General features: G+C 44.6%; 1 protein-coding gene across 2 annotated transcripts in view; it reads left to right on the top strand.

Moving 5' to 3' along the window:
- LOC121846460 (sorting nexin-17-like) overlaps positions 1-16,684 on the top strand; it is a 76,205-nt gene that overhangs the window by 12,052 nt on the left and 47,469 nt on the right. For both annotated transcript variants that reach the window (XM_042321354.1, XM_042321353.1), the window contains exons 2-3: positions 7,292-7,366; positions 12,226-12,343. In XM_042321354.1, coding sequence (XP_042177288.1) covers positions 7,292-7,366; positions 12,226-12,343 — 193 coding nt within the window. The remainder of the gene's footprint in view (positions 1-7,291; positions 7,367-12,225; positions 12,344-16,684) is intronic.

Genomic DNA, 16,684 nt, shown 5'->3' with positions numbered 1-16,684 from the left:
TACGGGACAAAACTAGGTCCAGAGTATGACTGTGACAGTGAGTAGGTCCAGAAACATGTTGGACAAAACCCACTGAGTCTGATGGCTCCGAAGGCCTTTTGGAGTGGGTCTGTGGACTTTTCCATGTGAATATTAAAGTCACCAAAAATTATAATGTTATCTGCCATGACCACAAGATCCGATAGGAATTCGGGGAACTCAGTGAGGAACGCTGTATATGGCCCAGGAGACCTGTAAACAGTAGCTATAAAAAGTGATTGAGTTGGCTGCATAAATTTCATGATTAGGAGCTCACAAGACAATGCATTTTTATTGAAATTTGCTATTGTAAATGTTAGTGTAACTGATGTAAAATGGCTAGCTAGTTAGCGGTCATACGCCATAATAGCGTTTCAATCGGTGACGTCACTCGCTCTGGGACCTTGAAGTAGTAGTTCCCCTTGCCCTGCAAGGGCCGCGGCTTTTGTAGCGCGATGGGTAACGATGCTTCGAGGGTGACTGTTGTTGATGTGTGCAGAGGGTCCCTGGTTTGAGCCCGGGTTGGGGCGAGGAGAGGGACGAAAGTTAAACTGTTACATTAGCAACACCTCTGCCTTTGCGGGATGCGCTGGGGATTTGGTCACTAGTGTAACCAGGAGGAGAGGCCTCATTTACACAGTAAATTCATCAAGCTTAAGCCATGTTTCAGTCAGGCCAATCACATCAAGGTTATGATCAGTGATTAGTTCATTGACTTTAACTGCCTTTAAGTAGCCCTTTTTTGAAATGTGAGATTTCACAATCTCTTTCAATAATGACAGGAATGGAGGAGGTCTTTATTCCAGTGAGATTGCTAAGGCGAACACTGCAATTAGATTTTCCCAACCTTGTCTAGGCCTAGATCATCTGATTTCTGAAGACAATCTAGGCCTAGACGGATGCTTTCTGAAGACTGTCTGGGCCTAGAACGGCTGCTTTCTGAAGGACGGTCTGGGCCTAGAACGGATGCTTTCTGAAGGACGGTCTGGGCCTAGAACGGATGCTTTCTGAAGGACGGTCTGGGCCTAGAACGGATGCTTTCTGAAGGACGGTCTGGGCCTAGAACGGATGCTTTCTGAAGGACGGTCTGGGCCTAGAAGGGATGCTTTCTGAAGGACGGTCTGGGCCTAGAACGGATGCTTTCTGAAAGACGGTCTGGGCCTCGAACGGATGCTTTCTGAAGGACGGTCTGGGCCTAGAACGGATGCTTTCTGAAGGACGGTCTGGGCCTAGAACGGATGCTTTCTGAAGACAGACAGGCAGTTCCAGGTCCCTCAAGGCCACCAATAGAACAACTTTATTTAGATAACCAGGTAGACTGAAGTCAAACTTGAAGTCACTTCCCCCGAGGTCACAGAAGTCTGTTGTGTTCTACACAGTATACCGTAGTTCTGGACTGTTGTGGACACATTGCCAGATGTTCTGTCTGCAAGCATTCTTGTGATATTTTGTATTAATAAGATAAACATAGATAATATCTAATGACTGATTTTTAAAGTGACTGATTTTTAAAGTGGGGCTGATGCAAGATTGTGTCATAACAAGTTGGTGAGGTGTTGAAGTCTTGGACAGAACACCGATTTCCTCCTACAAAAACAGTTTAATCTGTTAGGCTTAGGGGTCCATTGCTGGCTGTAAAACAGTTGAGGGGGAGAGAGAGGGAGAGGCAGACCTGGCTCTCAGAAGACAGCCTATGTGCACACTGCCCACAAAAGGAGGTGGAAACTGAGCTGCATTTCCTAACCTCCTGCCAAATGTATGACCATATTAGAGAGACATATTTCCCTCAGATTACACAGACCCACAAAGAATTAGAAAACAAACCCGATTTTGATAAACTCCCATATCTACTGGGTGAAATTCCACAGTGTGCCATCACGGTAGCAAGATGTGTGACCTGATGCCAGAAGAAAAGGCCAACCAGTGAAGAACAAACACCATTGTAAATACAACCCCTATTTATGTTTATTTATTTTATCTTTTGTACTTCACATATTATGTGAAAATAGTTCATTTGAAATGTCTTTATTCTTTTGGTACTTTTGTGAGTGCAATGTTTACTGTTTATTTCACTTTTGTTTGATCTATTTCACTTGCTTTGGCATTGTAAACATGTTTCCCACGCCAATAAAGCCCTTAAATGTAATTAAGGGAGACGGGCGTTGGCTGTGTGTCTGTTGAGGAGAGGGAAGACTGGGGTTGGCTGTGTGTCTGTTGAGGAGAGGGAAGACTGGGGTTGGCTGTGTGTCTGTTGAGGAGAGGGAAGACTGGGTTGGCTGTGTGTCTGTTGAGGAGAGGGAAGACTGGGTTGGCTGGGTGTCTGAGGAGAGGGAAGACTGGGGTTGGCTGTGTGTCTGTTGAGGAGAGGGAAGACTGGGTTGGCTGTGTGTCTGTTGAGGAGAGGGAAGACTGGGGTTGGCTGTGTGTCTGTTGAGGAGAGGGAAGACTGGGGTTGGCTGTGGGTCTGTTGAGGAGAGGGAAGACGGGGGTTGGCTGTGGGTCTGTTGAGGAGAGGGAAGACTGGGTTGGCTGTGTGTCTGTTGAGGAGAGGGAAGACTGGGTTGGCTGTGTGTCTGTTGAGGAGAGGGAAGACTGGGGTTGGCTGTGTGTCTGAGGAGAGGGAAGACTGGGGTTGGCTGTGTGTCTGTTGAGGAGAGGGAAGACTGGGGTTGGCTGTGTGTCTGTTGAGGAGAGGGAAGACTGGGTTGGCTGTGTGTCTGTTGAGGAGAGGGAAGACTGGGGTTGGCTGTGTGTCTGTTGAGGAGAGGGAAGACTGGGTTGGCTGTGTGTCTGAGGAGAGGGAAGACTGGGGTTGGCTGTGTGTCTGTTGAGGAGAGGGAAGACTGGGGTTGGCTGTGTGTCTGAGGAGAGGGAAGACTGGGTTTGGCTGTGTGTCTGTTGAGGAGAGGGAAGACTGGGTTGGCTGTGTGTCTGTTGAGGAGAGGGAAGACTGGGGTTGGCTGTGTGTCTGTTGAGGAGGGAAGACTGGGAAGACTGGGTTTGGCTCATACCAAACATCTGTTGAGGAGAGGGAAGACTGGGGTTGGCTGTGTGTCTGTTGAGGAGAGGGAAGACTGAGGAGAGGGAAGACTGGGTTGGCTGTGGGTCTGTTGAGGAGAGGGAAGACTGGGGTTGGCTGTGGGTCTGTTGTGATTGGGCTCTACAGGGAAGACTGAGGAGAGGGAAGACTGGGGTTGGCTGTGTGTCTGTTGAGGACAGGGAAGACGGGGGTTGGCTGTGTGTCTGAGGAGAGGGAAGACTGGGTTGGCTGTGTGTCTGTTGAGGAGAGGGAAGAGGGGGTTGGCTGTGTGTCTGAGGAGAGGGAAGACTGGGTTGGCTGTGTGTCTGAGGAGAGGGAAGACTGGGTTGGCTGTGTGTTTTTATCATCATACCAAACACCTCAGTGTTCCAAGAAGAAATGTAATTTTAATTAAGCCTTTCACAATGGAAAACAGTGGTTCATGTTCGCTTTGCCTGTGATTGGGCTCTACATCTGACACCACTGATTGGCTGTTGTTGATTCCAAACATTACTGTTGCGTAGGAGGAGCCTGGTAGCTCTTGTCAAAACAAACAGGGAAGTTGAGCCAACAAGTTCACTTCAGGTTGTGTTACACCATTCATTACTTTATATCCCTAACAGTGTGTGTTATTGTGTCCACTGGATCAATACAAGAAGCATCTGTGTGTGAAAGGCTTGTGTTACGCTGTGGAATGTAGTCCCAGAGCAGAGCAACACTTAATGAATCTCCCCTGTACAATGTAGTCCCAGAGCAGAGCAACACTTAATGAATCTCCCCTGTACAATGTAGTCCCAGAGCAGAGCAACACTTAATGAATCTCCCCTGTACAATGTAGTCCCAGAGCAGAGCAACACTTAATGAATCTCCCCTGTACAATGTAGTCCCAGAGCAGAGCAACACTTAATGAATCTCCCCTGTACAATGTAGTCCCAGAGCAGAGCAACACTTAATGAATCTCCCCTGTACAATGTAGTCCCAGAGCAGAGCAACACTTAATGAATCTCCCTGTACAATGTAGTCCCAGAGCAGAGCAACACTTAATGAATCTCCCCTGTACAATGTAGTCCCAGAGCAGAGCAACACTTAATGAATCTCCCTGTACAATGTAGTCCCAGAGCAGAGCAACACTTAATGAATCTCCCTGTACAATGTAGTCCCAGAGCAGAGCAACACTTAATGAATCTCCCCTGTACAATGTAGTCCCAGAGCAGAGCAACACTTAATGAATCTCCCTGTACAATGTAGTCCCAGAGCAGAGCAACACTTAATGAATCTCCCTGTACAATGTAGTCCCAGAGCAGAGCAACACTTAATGAATCTCCCTGTACAATGTAGTCCCAGAGCAGAGCAACACTTAATGAATCTCCCTGTACAATGTAGTCCCAGAGCAGAGCAACACTTAATGAATCTCCCTGTACAATGTAGTCCCAGAGCAGAGCAACACTTAATGAATCTCCCTGTACAATGTAGTCCCAGAGCAGAGCAACACTTAATGAATCTCCCTGTACAATGTAGTCCCAGAGCAGAGCAACACTTAATGAATCTCCCTGTACAATGTAGTCCCAGAGCAGAGCAACACTTAATGAATCTCCCCTGTACAATGTAGTCCCAGAGCAGAGCAACACTTAATGAATCTCCCCTGTACAATGTAGTCCCAGAGCAGAGCAACACTTAATGAATCTCCCTGTACAATGTAGTCCCAGAGCAGAGCAACACTTAATGAATCTCCCTGTACAATGTAGTCCCAGAGCAGAGCAACACTTAATGAATCTCCCTGTACAATGTAGTCCCAGAGCAGAGCAACACTTAATGAATCTCCCCTGTACAATGTAGTCCCAGAGCAGAGCAACACTTAATGAATCTCCCCTGTACAATGTAGTCCCAGAGCAGAGCAACACTTAATGAATCTCCCTGTACAATGTAGTCCCAGAGCAGAGCAACACTTAATGAATCTCCCTGTACAATGTAGTCCCAGAGCAGAGCAACACTTAATGAATCTCCCTGTACAATGTAGTCCCAGAGCAGAGCAACACTTAATGAATCTCCCTGTACAATGTAGTCCCAGAGCAGAGCAACACTTAATGAATCTCCCTGTACAATGTAGTCCCAGAGCAGAGCAACACTTAATGAATCTCCCTGTACAATGTAGTCCCAGAGCAGAGCAACACTTAATGAATCTCCCTGTACAATGTAGTCCCAGAGCAGAGCAACACTTAATGAATCTCCCTGTACAATGTAGTCCCAGAGCAGAGCAACACTTAATGAATCTCCCTGTACAATGTAGTCCCAGAGCAGAGCAACACTTAATGAATCTCCCCTGTACAATGTAGTCCCAGAGCAGAGCAACACTTAATGAATCTCCCTGTACAATGTAGTCCCAGAGCAGAGCAACACTTAATGAATCTCCCTGTACAATGTAGTCCCAGAGCAGAGCAACACTTAATGAATCTCCCTGTACAATGTAGTCCCAGAGCAGAGCAACACTTAATGAATCTCCCCTGTACAATGTAGTCCCAGAGCAGAGCAACACTTAATGAATCTCCCTGTACAATGTAGTCCCAGAGCAGAGCAACACTTAATGAATCTCCCTGTACAATGTAGTCCCAGAGCAGAGCAACACTTAATGAATCTCCCTGTACAATGTAGTCCCAGAGCAGAGCAACACTTAATGAATCTCCCTGTACAATGTAGTCCCAGAGCAGAGCAACACTTAATGAATCTCCCTGTACAATGTAGTCCCAGAGCAGAGCAACACTTAATGAATCTCCCTGTACAATGTAGTCCCAGAGCAGAGCAACACTTAATGAATCTCCCTGTACAATGTAGTCCCAGAGCAGAGCAACACTTAATGAATCTCCCTGTACAATGTAGTCCCAGAGCAGAGCAACACTTAATGAATCTCCCTGTACAATGTAGTCCCAGAGCAGAGCAACACTTAATGAATCTCCCCTGTACAATGTAGTCCCAGAGCAGAGCAACACTTAATGAATCTCCCTGTACAATGTAGTCCCAGAGCAGAGCAACACTTAATGAATCTCCCCTGTACAATGTAGTCCCAGAGCAGAGCAACACTTAATGAATCTCCCTGAATCTCCCCTGTACAATGTAGTCCCAGAGCAGAGCAACACAATGTAGTTAATGAATCTCCCTGTACAATGTAGTCCCAGAGCAGAGCAACACTTAATGAATCTCCCTGTACAATGTAGTCCCAGAGCAGAGCAACACTTAATGAATCTCCCTGTACAATGTAGTCCCAGAGCAGAGCAACACTTAATGAATCTCCCTGTACAATGTAGTCCCAGAGCAGAGCAACACTTAATGAATCTCCCTGTACAATGTAGTCCCAGAGCAGAGCAACACTTAATGAATCTCCCTGTACAATGTAGTCCCAGAGCAGAGCAACACTTAATGAATCTCCCTGTACAATGTAGTCCCAGAGCAGAGCAACACTTAATGAATCTCCCCTGTACAATGTAGTCCCAGAGCAGAGCAACACTTAATGAATCTCCCCTGTACAATGTAGTCCCAGAGCAGAGCAACACTTAATGAATCTCCCTGTACAATGTAGTCCCAGAGCAGAGCAACACTTAATGAATCTCCCTGTACAATGTAGTCCCAGAGCAGAGCAACACTTAATGAATCTCCCCTGTACAATGTAGTCCCAGAGCAGAGCAACACTTAATGAATCTCCCCTGTACAATGTAGTCCCAGAGCAGAGCAACACTTAATGAATCTCCCCTGTACAATGTAGTCCCAGAGCAGAGCAACACTTAATGAATCTCCCCTGTACAATGTAGTCCCAGAGCAGAGCAACACTTAATGAATCTACGCTGTGACCGAAATGGCACCCTATTCCACATACTGGATAGTACAGGCCCTGCTATAATTAATGATAACTCTATGGGTCCTGGTCTGTAATAGGGTGCCATTTCGGGAAGCTCCTTAGTTTCCGTGATGCAAATTGAAGACCGTGTGAGCCGAGTAGCACTAAATAATACCCTTTTAGACAGACCATAACAGTGTGTTGCAAAATTTGGTTCAACAAATCCATTGAATATAGGCTACACCCTCGCAAAATGATTAATTCTTTATTTATTTTTAGGCAGGTCCTAGGAAACATAAGACTAATTTTAAAATGTATTTTCAAAAATGAATAGAATGACGTTGATTTTTAATTATCTTACTGCTCTGTGAAGCCTAAATGCTTGAGAGAAGTGCTCAGTAAAGAATCTATTCTCATCTCTTCTACAGGCATTCAACATCCATGTGAATAGCGTTCTGCACTGTCAGGTACGCTATAGCCAGCTGCTCGGCCTACACCAACAGGTAAGACGGCAACATACATGCATTGCATTCAGAAAGTATTCAGACCCCTTGACTTGAAAACAAATATATCTACGTTATACTAAAATGTATTCAAAATATATTTCTCCTCAATCTACACAATACCCATAGTGACAAAGCAAAAAACAGATTTGTAGAACTTTTTGCACAAAAACAACCTGAAATCACATAAGTATTCAGACCCTTTACTCAGTACTTTGTTGAAGCTCCTTTGGCAGCGATTAAAGTCTTGGGTTTGACGCTACAAGCTTGGCACACCTGTATTTGGAGAGTTTCTCCCATTCTTCTCTGCAGATCCTCTCAAGCTTTGTCAGTTGGGATGGAGAGTGTCGCCGCACAGCTATTTTCAGTTCTCTCCAGAGATTTGATCGGGTTCAAGTCCGGGCTCTGGCTGGGCCACTCAAGGACATTCAGAGACTTGTCCCGAAGCCACTCCTGCATTGTCTTGGCTGTGTGCTTAGGGTTGTTGTCCTGTTGGAAGGTGAACCTTCGCCCCAGTCTGAGGTCCTGAGTGCTCTGGAGCAGGTTTTCATCAAGGGTCTCACTGTACTTTGTTCATATTTCCCTCGATCCTGACTAGTCTCCCAGTCCCTGCCGCTGAAAAACATCCCCACAGCATAATGATGCCACCACCATGCTTCACCGTAGGGATGCTGCCACCACCATGCTTCACCGTAGGGATGGTGCCAGTTTTCCTCCAGAAGTGACGCTTAGCATTTAGGCCAAAGATTTCAATCTAGATTTCATCAGACCAGAGTCTTGCTTCTCATGGTCTGAGAGTCTTTAGGTGCCTTTTGGAAAACTCCAAGCGTGCTGTCTTGTGCCTTTTACTGAGGAGTGGCTTCCGTCTGGCCACTCTACCATAAAGGTCTGATTGTTGGGTTGCTGCAGAGATGGGAGAACCTTCCAGAAGGACAACCATCTCCACAGAGGAACTCTAGAGCTCTGTCAGAGGGACCATCGGGTTCTTGGCCACCTCCCTGACCAAGGCCCTTCTCCCCCGATTGCTCAGTTTTGCCAGGTGGTCATCTCTAGGAAGAGTCTTGGTTGTTCCAAAACTTAATCAATTTATGAATGATGGAGGCCACTGTGTTCTTGGCAACCTTCAATACTGTGGAAATGTTTTAGTAGATCTGTGCCTCGACACAATCCTGTCTCAGAGCTCTTTGCACAATTCCTTCCACCTCATGGATTGGTTTTTGATCTGACATGCACTGTCAACTGTGGGACCTTTATATAGACAGGTGTGTGCCTTTCCAAATCATGTCCAATCCATTGAATTTACCACAGGTGGACTCCAATCAAGTTGTAGAAACATCTCAAAGATAATCAATGGAAACAGGATGCACCTGAGCGCAATTTTGAGTCTCATAGCAAAGGGTCTGAATACTTTTGTAAATAAGGTTTTTGGTTGTTTAAAAAAAAAAAAAAAGTGCAGACATTTCTAAAAACCTGTTCTCTTTGTCATGATGGGGTATTGTGATGTCATTATGGGGTATTGTGATGTCATTATGAGTTATTGTGATGTCATTATGGGGTATTGTGATGTCATTATGAGTTATTGTGATGTCATTATGGGGTATTGTGATGTCATTATGGGGTATTGTGATGTCATTATGGGGTATTGTGATGTCATTATGGGGTATTGTGTGTAGATTGCTAAGGAAATTGTTTTATTGAATCTATTTTAGAACAAGGCTGTAAAGTAACAAAATGAGGGAAAAGGCTGAATACTTTCCGAATGCATTATTTGCAGCTTCAAAACAAATTGGTGATCAGGAATATGAGCTGTTTACTTTGCTCACCAGCAGAATCAAGCAACAATTACTAGCATAGACCCTACTGGTCTCTTGGTACGTGCTTGAAATTGACACATTAGCTTTATGAAGCTTACATTTGGATTTACCCAGTTTATGATAATTATTACATTATCAACATGTGTTTTAGACAAAATAATGAAAAGGGCTGTCCTGTAGCCTCAATAAATAGACGACGATCTGTAGTTGAACACAACCGGTATCTCAACCGTCCGTGATCGGGAGTTCCATAGGACGGCGCATAATTTGCCCAGCGTCGTCCGGGTTAGGGGAGGGTTTGGTCGGGGTAGACAGTCATTGTAAAATAAGAATTTGTTCTTAATTTAACAGATTTTCCTAGTTAAATAAAAATAACTTGAGACTTGACTTGCTCTTAGAATACATGACTTGACTCGAGACTCGACCTGTTCTACTGGGGACTCGACTCGAGACTCGACCTGTTCTACTGGGGACTCGACTCGACCTGTTCTACTGGGGACTCGACTCGAGACTCGACCTGTTCTACTGGGGACTCGACTCGACCTGTTCTACTGGGGACTCGACTCGAGACTCGACCTGTTCTACTGGGGACTCGACTCGAGACTCGACCTGTTCTACTGGGGACTCGACTCGAGACTCAGACCTTGTGACTTGAATAACAGTGACTTCTGTGTCTATGCCAGCCCTTATAGTTTACCCAGCTTCATCTGTAGTGTAGTCACGGTGCAGTAACTGTAAACCCATGAACACAAACCCCTTCCTCAGGGAATGTTCTTACAGGTGCTGGCGAAACTACTGGAAGTGATGTTCAGTGAAGTGTTATTGGTAGTGACAGCTGAGCAGAAAGCCCGTGGGACTTTGTAGCTTCATCTACATTTTTAGAGGGACAATCATTCTAATCTGTCACAGAGGTTGTATCTAATAGCATTCTGGTTGTATTCCACTGTGTCAGAGAGAGGTTGTATCTAATAGCATTCTGGTTGTATTCCACTGTGTCAGAGAGAGGTTGTATCCAATAGCATTCTGGTCTGTATTCCACTCATTACGGATTAAGGTTGTATCTAAAGCATTCTGGCTGTATTCCACTGTGTCAGAGAGAGGTTGTATCCAAATAGCATTCTGGTTGTATTCCACTGTTTAGAGAGGTTGTATCTAACCAGGGCATTCTGGTTGTATTCCACTGTTAGACCAGGTGCCATTTGAGTAGTGCACGGTGTGTCTGCCTGTGGATACTGAGCGAGTGTCCAGCACAGAGACCCTGGTCTGCTTCTTCCTCTACACCATCATTACATTAACGTAGGAAATGAAAAACACCCTGCTGCCTTTCACTACGATTGTGTACCAAATGACTACCTATTCCCTTTTATAGTGCACTACTTTAGACAAGGGCCTATAGGGTAGTAGTGCACTACGTTAGACCAGGGTCTATAGGGTAGTAGTGCACTACGTTAGACCAGGGCCTATAGGGGTAGTAGTGCACTACGTTAGACCAGGGTCTATAGGGTAGTAGTGCACTACGTTAGACCAGGGTCTATAGGGTAGTAGTGCACTACTTTAGACCAGGGCCTATAGGGTAGTAGTGCACTACTTTAGACCAGGGCCTATAGGGTAGTAGTGCACTACTTTAGACCAGGGCCTATAGGGTAGTAGTGCACTACGTTAGACCAGGGCCTATAGGGTAGTAGTGCACTACGTTAGACCAGGGCCTATAGGGGTAGTAGTGCACTAGTTGAAACATCTTGTTTATAGCCTGAGATCGTCTGATGATAAAGTCCCTGAGTTCAACAGGAATGAGTTAAATCAACTCAGCCTGGCTAGACAGTAGAAACCAGTCGTCTGCTGTCTGGATGTGTTTTACATGGGAACTATCCACATATCTACCGAACTGACTGGGTTTGAAATAAACCTGTGATTCATCCTCAGACTGCTCATAAGTTACACCACGTTTTCCAACGAGCTTCAGATGAGGGAACCACTTGTGTATCCATCCATGTTTTCTAGCTTAACTTTGGCCTGGGGGAACCATTGTGTATCCATGTTTTCTAGCTTAACTTTGGCCTGGGGGAACGGTTTTGTGTCCATGTTTTCCTCTCAACCCATTACTCCTATTATAATGACTGAATAAAATATTTAGAATGTAACTTTTTTAAGTAACCAACAATTGAAAGATATTGTAGCAGGCACCACATTGTTCCCATAATCTTTCTTTATCTTGGGACTGAAATCTGGGTCCAGTGACTGTCAAGCGAAACCTTTTGAGGAGGTGTTGAAGTTGTTACATTACCCTCAGCCTTTTTGGGAGAGCTTTTCCACACACTCCTCTATACCAAGTCCCTCACGTGGATACACCTCTCCAATAGCCTCACGGGGCGACATCCCACTTCAGACACCAGTGTAGCGAATTTGGGGGCAGCCCCGACCGGGACTCAAACCCAGGTCCAGCGACTATCAAGGTGTTAGGAAGAGTTTTTATTTTTTACAACAAAATAATTGAAGCTGTTCTGGCTCATGGTGGCCCAACAACCTATTAAGACATTTTTATGTTGGTGTTTCCTTTATTCTGGCAGTTATCTGTAGCAGCAGGCTACACAGAGAATGGATCACGTCTTGAGTCGCACAAAACAGAAACAGTTCGGAAATGACAATGTCGTCATGTGTACAACATCTAAAAACCTGTGCTACTATACTGAGAGCTTTGCCGTTTCTAAACGGACTTATTTGGGTGTTTTTTGGGGGGAAATATTTGTTAATGTTTTTTTCAGGGCCCCCCGTAGTACACAACGAGGATGAGGAAGTGATTTGCTGTTTCTCAAAAAAAAACGTGAAATCACATAAAAGGAGTCTGGACCCTTTTTATAACATGCCATTAAAACAAAAATATAGATTTGGTTGTAAAAAAATAACTTTTTCTACAATATGATCTGTATCAGAGTAGTTATAACTATTATTATGATTAATATAACATGCTCAATATTTTTCAGACTAGTCCTTTTCTTCCCATTTGGTTTCAGACCTTGAACTTGTATGTTTTTAATTTCCCCCCAGATAAAGAAAGAGTATGGGAACAACGTGGTACCCGCTTTCCCCCCAAAGAAGATATTCACGCTGACGCCGGCCGAGGTGGAGCAGAGACGAGAACAACTGGAGAAATACATGCAAGCTGGTGAGATCACGTTCTCAGTTCTGGGCCCTGTATTTGAGTTCAGGGGTCAACTCCATTTCATTTAAGTTCCAATTCACTTAACTCAGAAGATTATTTAAAATTCCAGTATTGTTCGGAGAAAAGTGATTTATTTTCTACAAGGATGTTTAAATTCTCATTCAAATCTAATTTAACTCGACTAAATTGAACTAGAAGTGACCTCCATTTTTCCCATGGGGAGGAGGGTATGGTAGAACAGGCAGTAGCCGGCTCAATAAGGGGAAGTATAGTAGAACAGGTAGTAGCCGGCTCAATAAGGGGCAGTATAGTAGAACAGGCAGTATAGTAGAACAGGCAGTAGCCGGCTCAATAAGGGGCAGTATAGTAGAACAGGCAGTAGCCAGCTCAATAAGGGGCAGTATAGTAGAACAGGCAGTATAGTAGGACAGGCAGTATAGTATTACAGGCAGTAGCCGGCTCAATAAGGGGCAGTATAGTAGGACAGGCAGTATAGTAGGACAGGCAGTATAGTAGAACAGGTAGTAGCCAGCTCAATAAGGGGCAGTATAGTAGGACAGGCAGTAGCTGGCTCAATAAGGGGCAGTATGTTAGAACAGGTAGTAGCCGGCTCAATAAGGGGCAGTATAGTAGAACAGGCAGTATAGTAGAACAGGCAGTAGCCGGCTCAATAAGGGGCAGTATAGTAGAACAGGTAGTATAGTAGAACAGGCAGTAGCCGGCTCAATAAGGGGCAGTATAGTAGAACAGGCAGTAGCCGGCTCAATAAGGGGCAGTATAGTAGAACAGGCAGGATAGTATTACAGGCAGTAGCCGGCTCAATAAGGGGCAGTATAGTAGAACCGGCAGTAGAACAGGCAGTAGCCGGCTCAATAAGGGACAGTATAGTAGAACAGGTAGTATAGCAGAACAGGCAGTAGCCGACTCAGTAAGGGGCAGTATAGTAGAACAGGCAGTAGCCGACTCATGATCTACTGTCCTTAGTAACCTCAATGACCAATCCAAGTAGAAGAATACCTTGTTAGCCTCTGTCTACTTCAGCCTATTGTGGTATTGGTGGGGCATTAGCTGGCTCAATAAGGGGCAGTATGTTAGAACAGGCAGTAGCTGGCTCAATAAGGGGCAGTATGTTAGAACAGGCAGTAGCCGGCTCAATAAGGGGCAGTATAGTAGGACAGGCAGTATAAGGACAGGCAGTATAGTAGGACAGGCAGTATAGTAGAACAGGTAGTAGCCAGCTCAATAAGGGGCAGTATAGTAGGACAGGCATTAGCTGCTCAATAAGGGGCAGTATGTTAGAACAGGTAGTAGCCGGCTCAATAAGGGGCAGTATAGTAGAACAGGTAGTATAGTAGAACAGGCAGTAGCCGGCTCAATAAGGGGCAGTATAGTAGAACAGGTAGTATAGTAGAACAGGCAGTAGCCGGCTCAGTAAGGGGCAGTATAGTAGAACAGGCAGTAGCCGGCTCAATAAGGGGCAGTATAGTAGAACAGGCAGGATAGTATTACAGGCAGTAGCCGGCTCAATAAGGGGCAGTATAGTAGAACAGGCAGTATAGGCTCAGTAAGGGGCAGTATAGTAGAACAGGCAGTAGCTGGCTCAATAAGGGGCAGTATAGTAGAACAGGCAGTAGCCGACTCATGATCTACTGTCCTTAGTAACCTCAATGACCAATCCAAGTAGAAGAATACCTTGTTAGCCTCTGTCTACTTCAGCCTATTGTGGTATTGGTGGGGCATTAGCTGGCTCAATAAGGGGCAGTATGTTAGAACAGGCAGTATAGTAGAACAGGAAGTAGCCGGCTCAATAAGGGGCAGTATAGTAGAACAGGCAGTATAGTAGAACAGGCAGTAGCCGGCTCAATAAGGGGCAGTATAGTAGAACAAGCAGTAGCCGGCTCAATAAGGGGCAGTATGGTATAACAGGCAGTAGCCGGCTCAATAATGGGCAGTATAGTAGAACAGGCAGTAGCCGACTCATGATCTACTGTCCTTAGTAACCTCAATGACCAATCCAAGTAGCAGAATACCTTGTTTGCCTCTGTCTACTTCAGCCTATTGTGGTATTGGTGTGGGCATTTAGCGTACAGTCTTTGACTAGACCACACACACTAGGTTTGGATGGTATCCAGATTTTCATATTGTCATTCTGTAGTTCTCTCATCCCGGGATTTACACACAAAAACCCATTCGGCGTCTATTACCAGAATGCTAACAAAAATAGCACAAGTAATAGCGAATTTCCTTGGATTGGAGGCTGCTTGCTAAACATACTAACGAGTGCAAACGAAAGTACAAAGACCAGCAATCCAGCTCATAAAGATAAACAGTGGCAAGAAAAAGTATGAACCCTTTGGAATTACCTGGATTTCTGCATAAATTAGTCAAAACAATTTGATCTGATCTTCTATGTCACAGCAATAGACAGACCGTCTGCTTGAACTAATAACACAAACAATTATATGTTTTCATGTCTTTATTGAACACACCGTGTAAACATTCACAGTGCAGGGTGGGAAAAGTATGTGAACTCTCGGATTTAGTAACTGGCTGATGCTCCTTTGGCAGCAATAACCTCAACCAAATGTTTTCTGTTGAGAGTCAGACCTGCACAATAGTCAGGAGGAATTTTGGACCATCTTTACAAAACCGTTTCAGTTCAGCAATATTCTTAGGAGGTCTGCTGTGAACTGCTCTTGAGGTCATGCCACAGCATCTCAAATCGGGTTGAGGTCAGGACTCTGACTGGGCCATGTTAGAACACGTATTTTCTTCTGTTGAAGACATTCTGTTGCTTTAGTTCTGTGTTTTGGGTCATTGTCCTGTTGCATCACCCAACTTCTGTTGAGCTTCAATTGGCCGACAGATAGCCTTACATTCTCCTGTAAAATGTCTTGTTAAACTTGGGAATTCATTTTTTTCGTCAATGACAGCATGTTGTCCAGGCCCTGAGGCAGCAAAGCAGCCCCAAACCATGATGCTCCCTCCTCCATACTTTACAGTTGGGATGAGGTTTTGATGTTGGTGTGCTGTGACTTTTTTTTTCTCCACACATAGTGTTGTGTGTTCCTTCCAAACAACTCAACTGTAGTTTCATCTGTCCACAGAATATTTTGCCAGAAACGCTGTGGAACATCTAGGTGCACCTTTGTAAACTTCAGACGTGCAGCAATGCTTTTTTTTGGACAGCAGTGGCTTCTTCTGTGGTGTCCTCCCATGAACACTAATCTTGTTTGGTGTTTTACGTATCGTAGACTCGTCAACAGAGATGTTAGCATGTTCCAGAGATTTCTGTAAGTCTATAGCTGACAACAGCCTTGGTTTCTCAAATGACTGCATCGCCTGGTTCACCAACTACTTACTTCTCTGATAGAGTTCAGTGTGTCAAATTGGAGGGCCTGTCTCTATGGGGGTGCCACAGGGTTCAATTCTCGGGCCGACTCTTTTCTCTGTATACATCAATGATGTCGCTCTTGCTGCAGGTGAGTCTCTGATCCACCTCTACGCAGACGACACCATTCTGTATACATCTGGCCCTTCTTTGGACACTGTGTTAATAACCTCTTGGCGCTCCGATCCCTTTAGCGGGATCATTTTCGTCAACATCCGGTGAATTGCAGAGCGCCAAATTCAAATTAAATTACAAAAAATATTATATTTTCATGAAATCACAAGTGCAATATAGCAAAACACAGCTTAGCTTGTTAATCCACCTGGCGTGTCAGATTTCAAAAAGGCTTTACGGTGAAAGCAAACCATGCAATTATGTGAGGACAGCTCTCAGCAGACAAAACATTACAAACAGCTAGCAGCAAAGTAGATTGGTCAGAAAAGCAATAAAATTAATCGCTTACCTTTGATGATCTTATGTTTGCACTCCCAGTTACACAATAAATGTTAGTTTTGTTCGATAAAGATTCTCTTTATATCTGAAAACCTCCATTTTGGTTGGCACGTTTTGTTTAGTAATCCACAGGCTCGTGTAGGTCACGACGGGCAGATGAAAATTCCAAATAGTATCCTTAAAGTTCGTAGAAACATGTCAAACGTTTTTTTATAATCAATCATCAGGTTGTTTTTACAATAAATAATCGATAATATTTCAACCGGACGGTAGCTTTTAACAAATCGTCCGTGGCCTCCAACTGCTCTTAAACGCTAGTAAAACTAAATGCATGCTTTTCAACCGTTCGCTGCCCGCACCCGCCCGCCCGACTAGCATCACTACTCTGGACAGTTCTGACTTAGAATATGTGGACAACTACAAATACCTAGGTGTCTGGCTAGACTATAAACTCTCCTTCCAGACTCATATTAAACATCTCCAATCCAAAATTAAATCTA

This window comes from Oncorhynchus tshawytscha, linkage group LG05 (assembly GCF_018296145.1).
Source record: "Oncorhynchus tshawytscha isolate Ot180627B linkage group LG05, Otsh_v2.0, whole genome shotgun sequence".
Lineage (NCBI taxonomy): Eukaryota > Metazoa > Chordata > Actinopteri > Salmoniformes > Salmonidae > Oncorhynchus > Oncorhynchus tshawytscha.
Note: the sequence above shows the minus strand (reverse complement) of the source record. Positions and strands in the feature narration are given on the sequence as shown.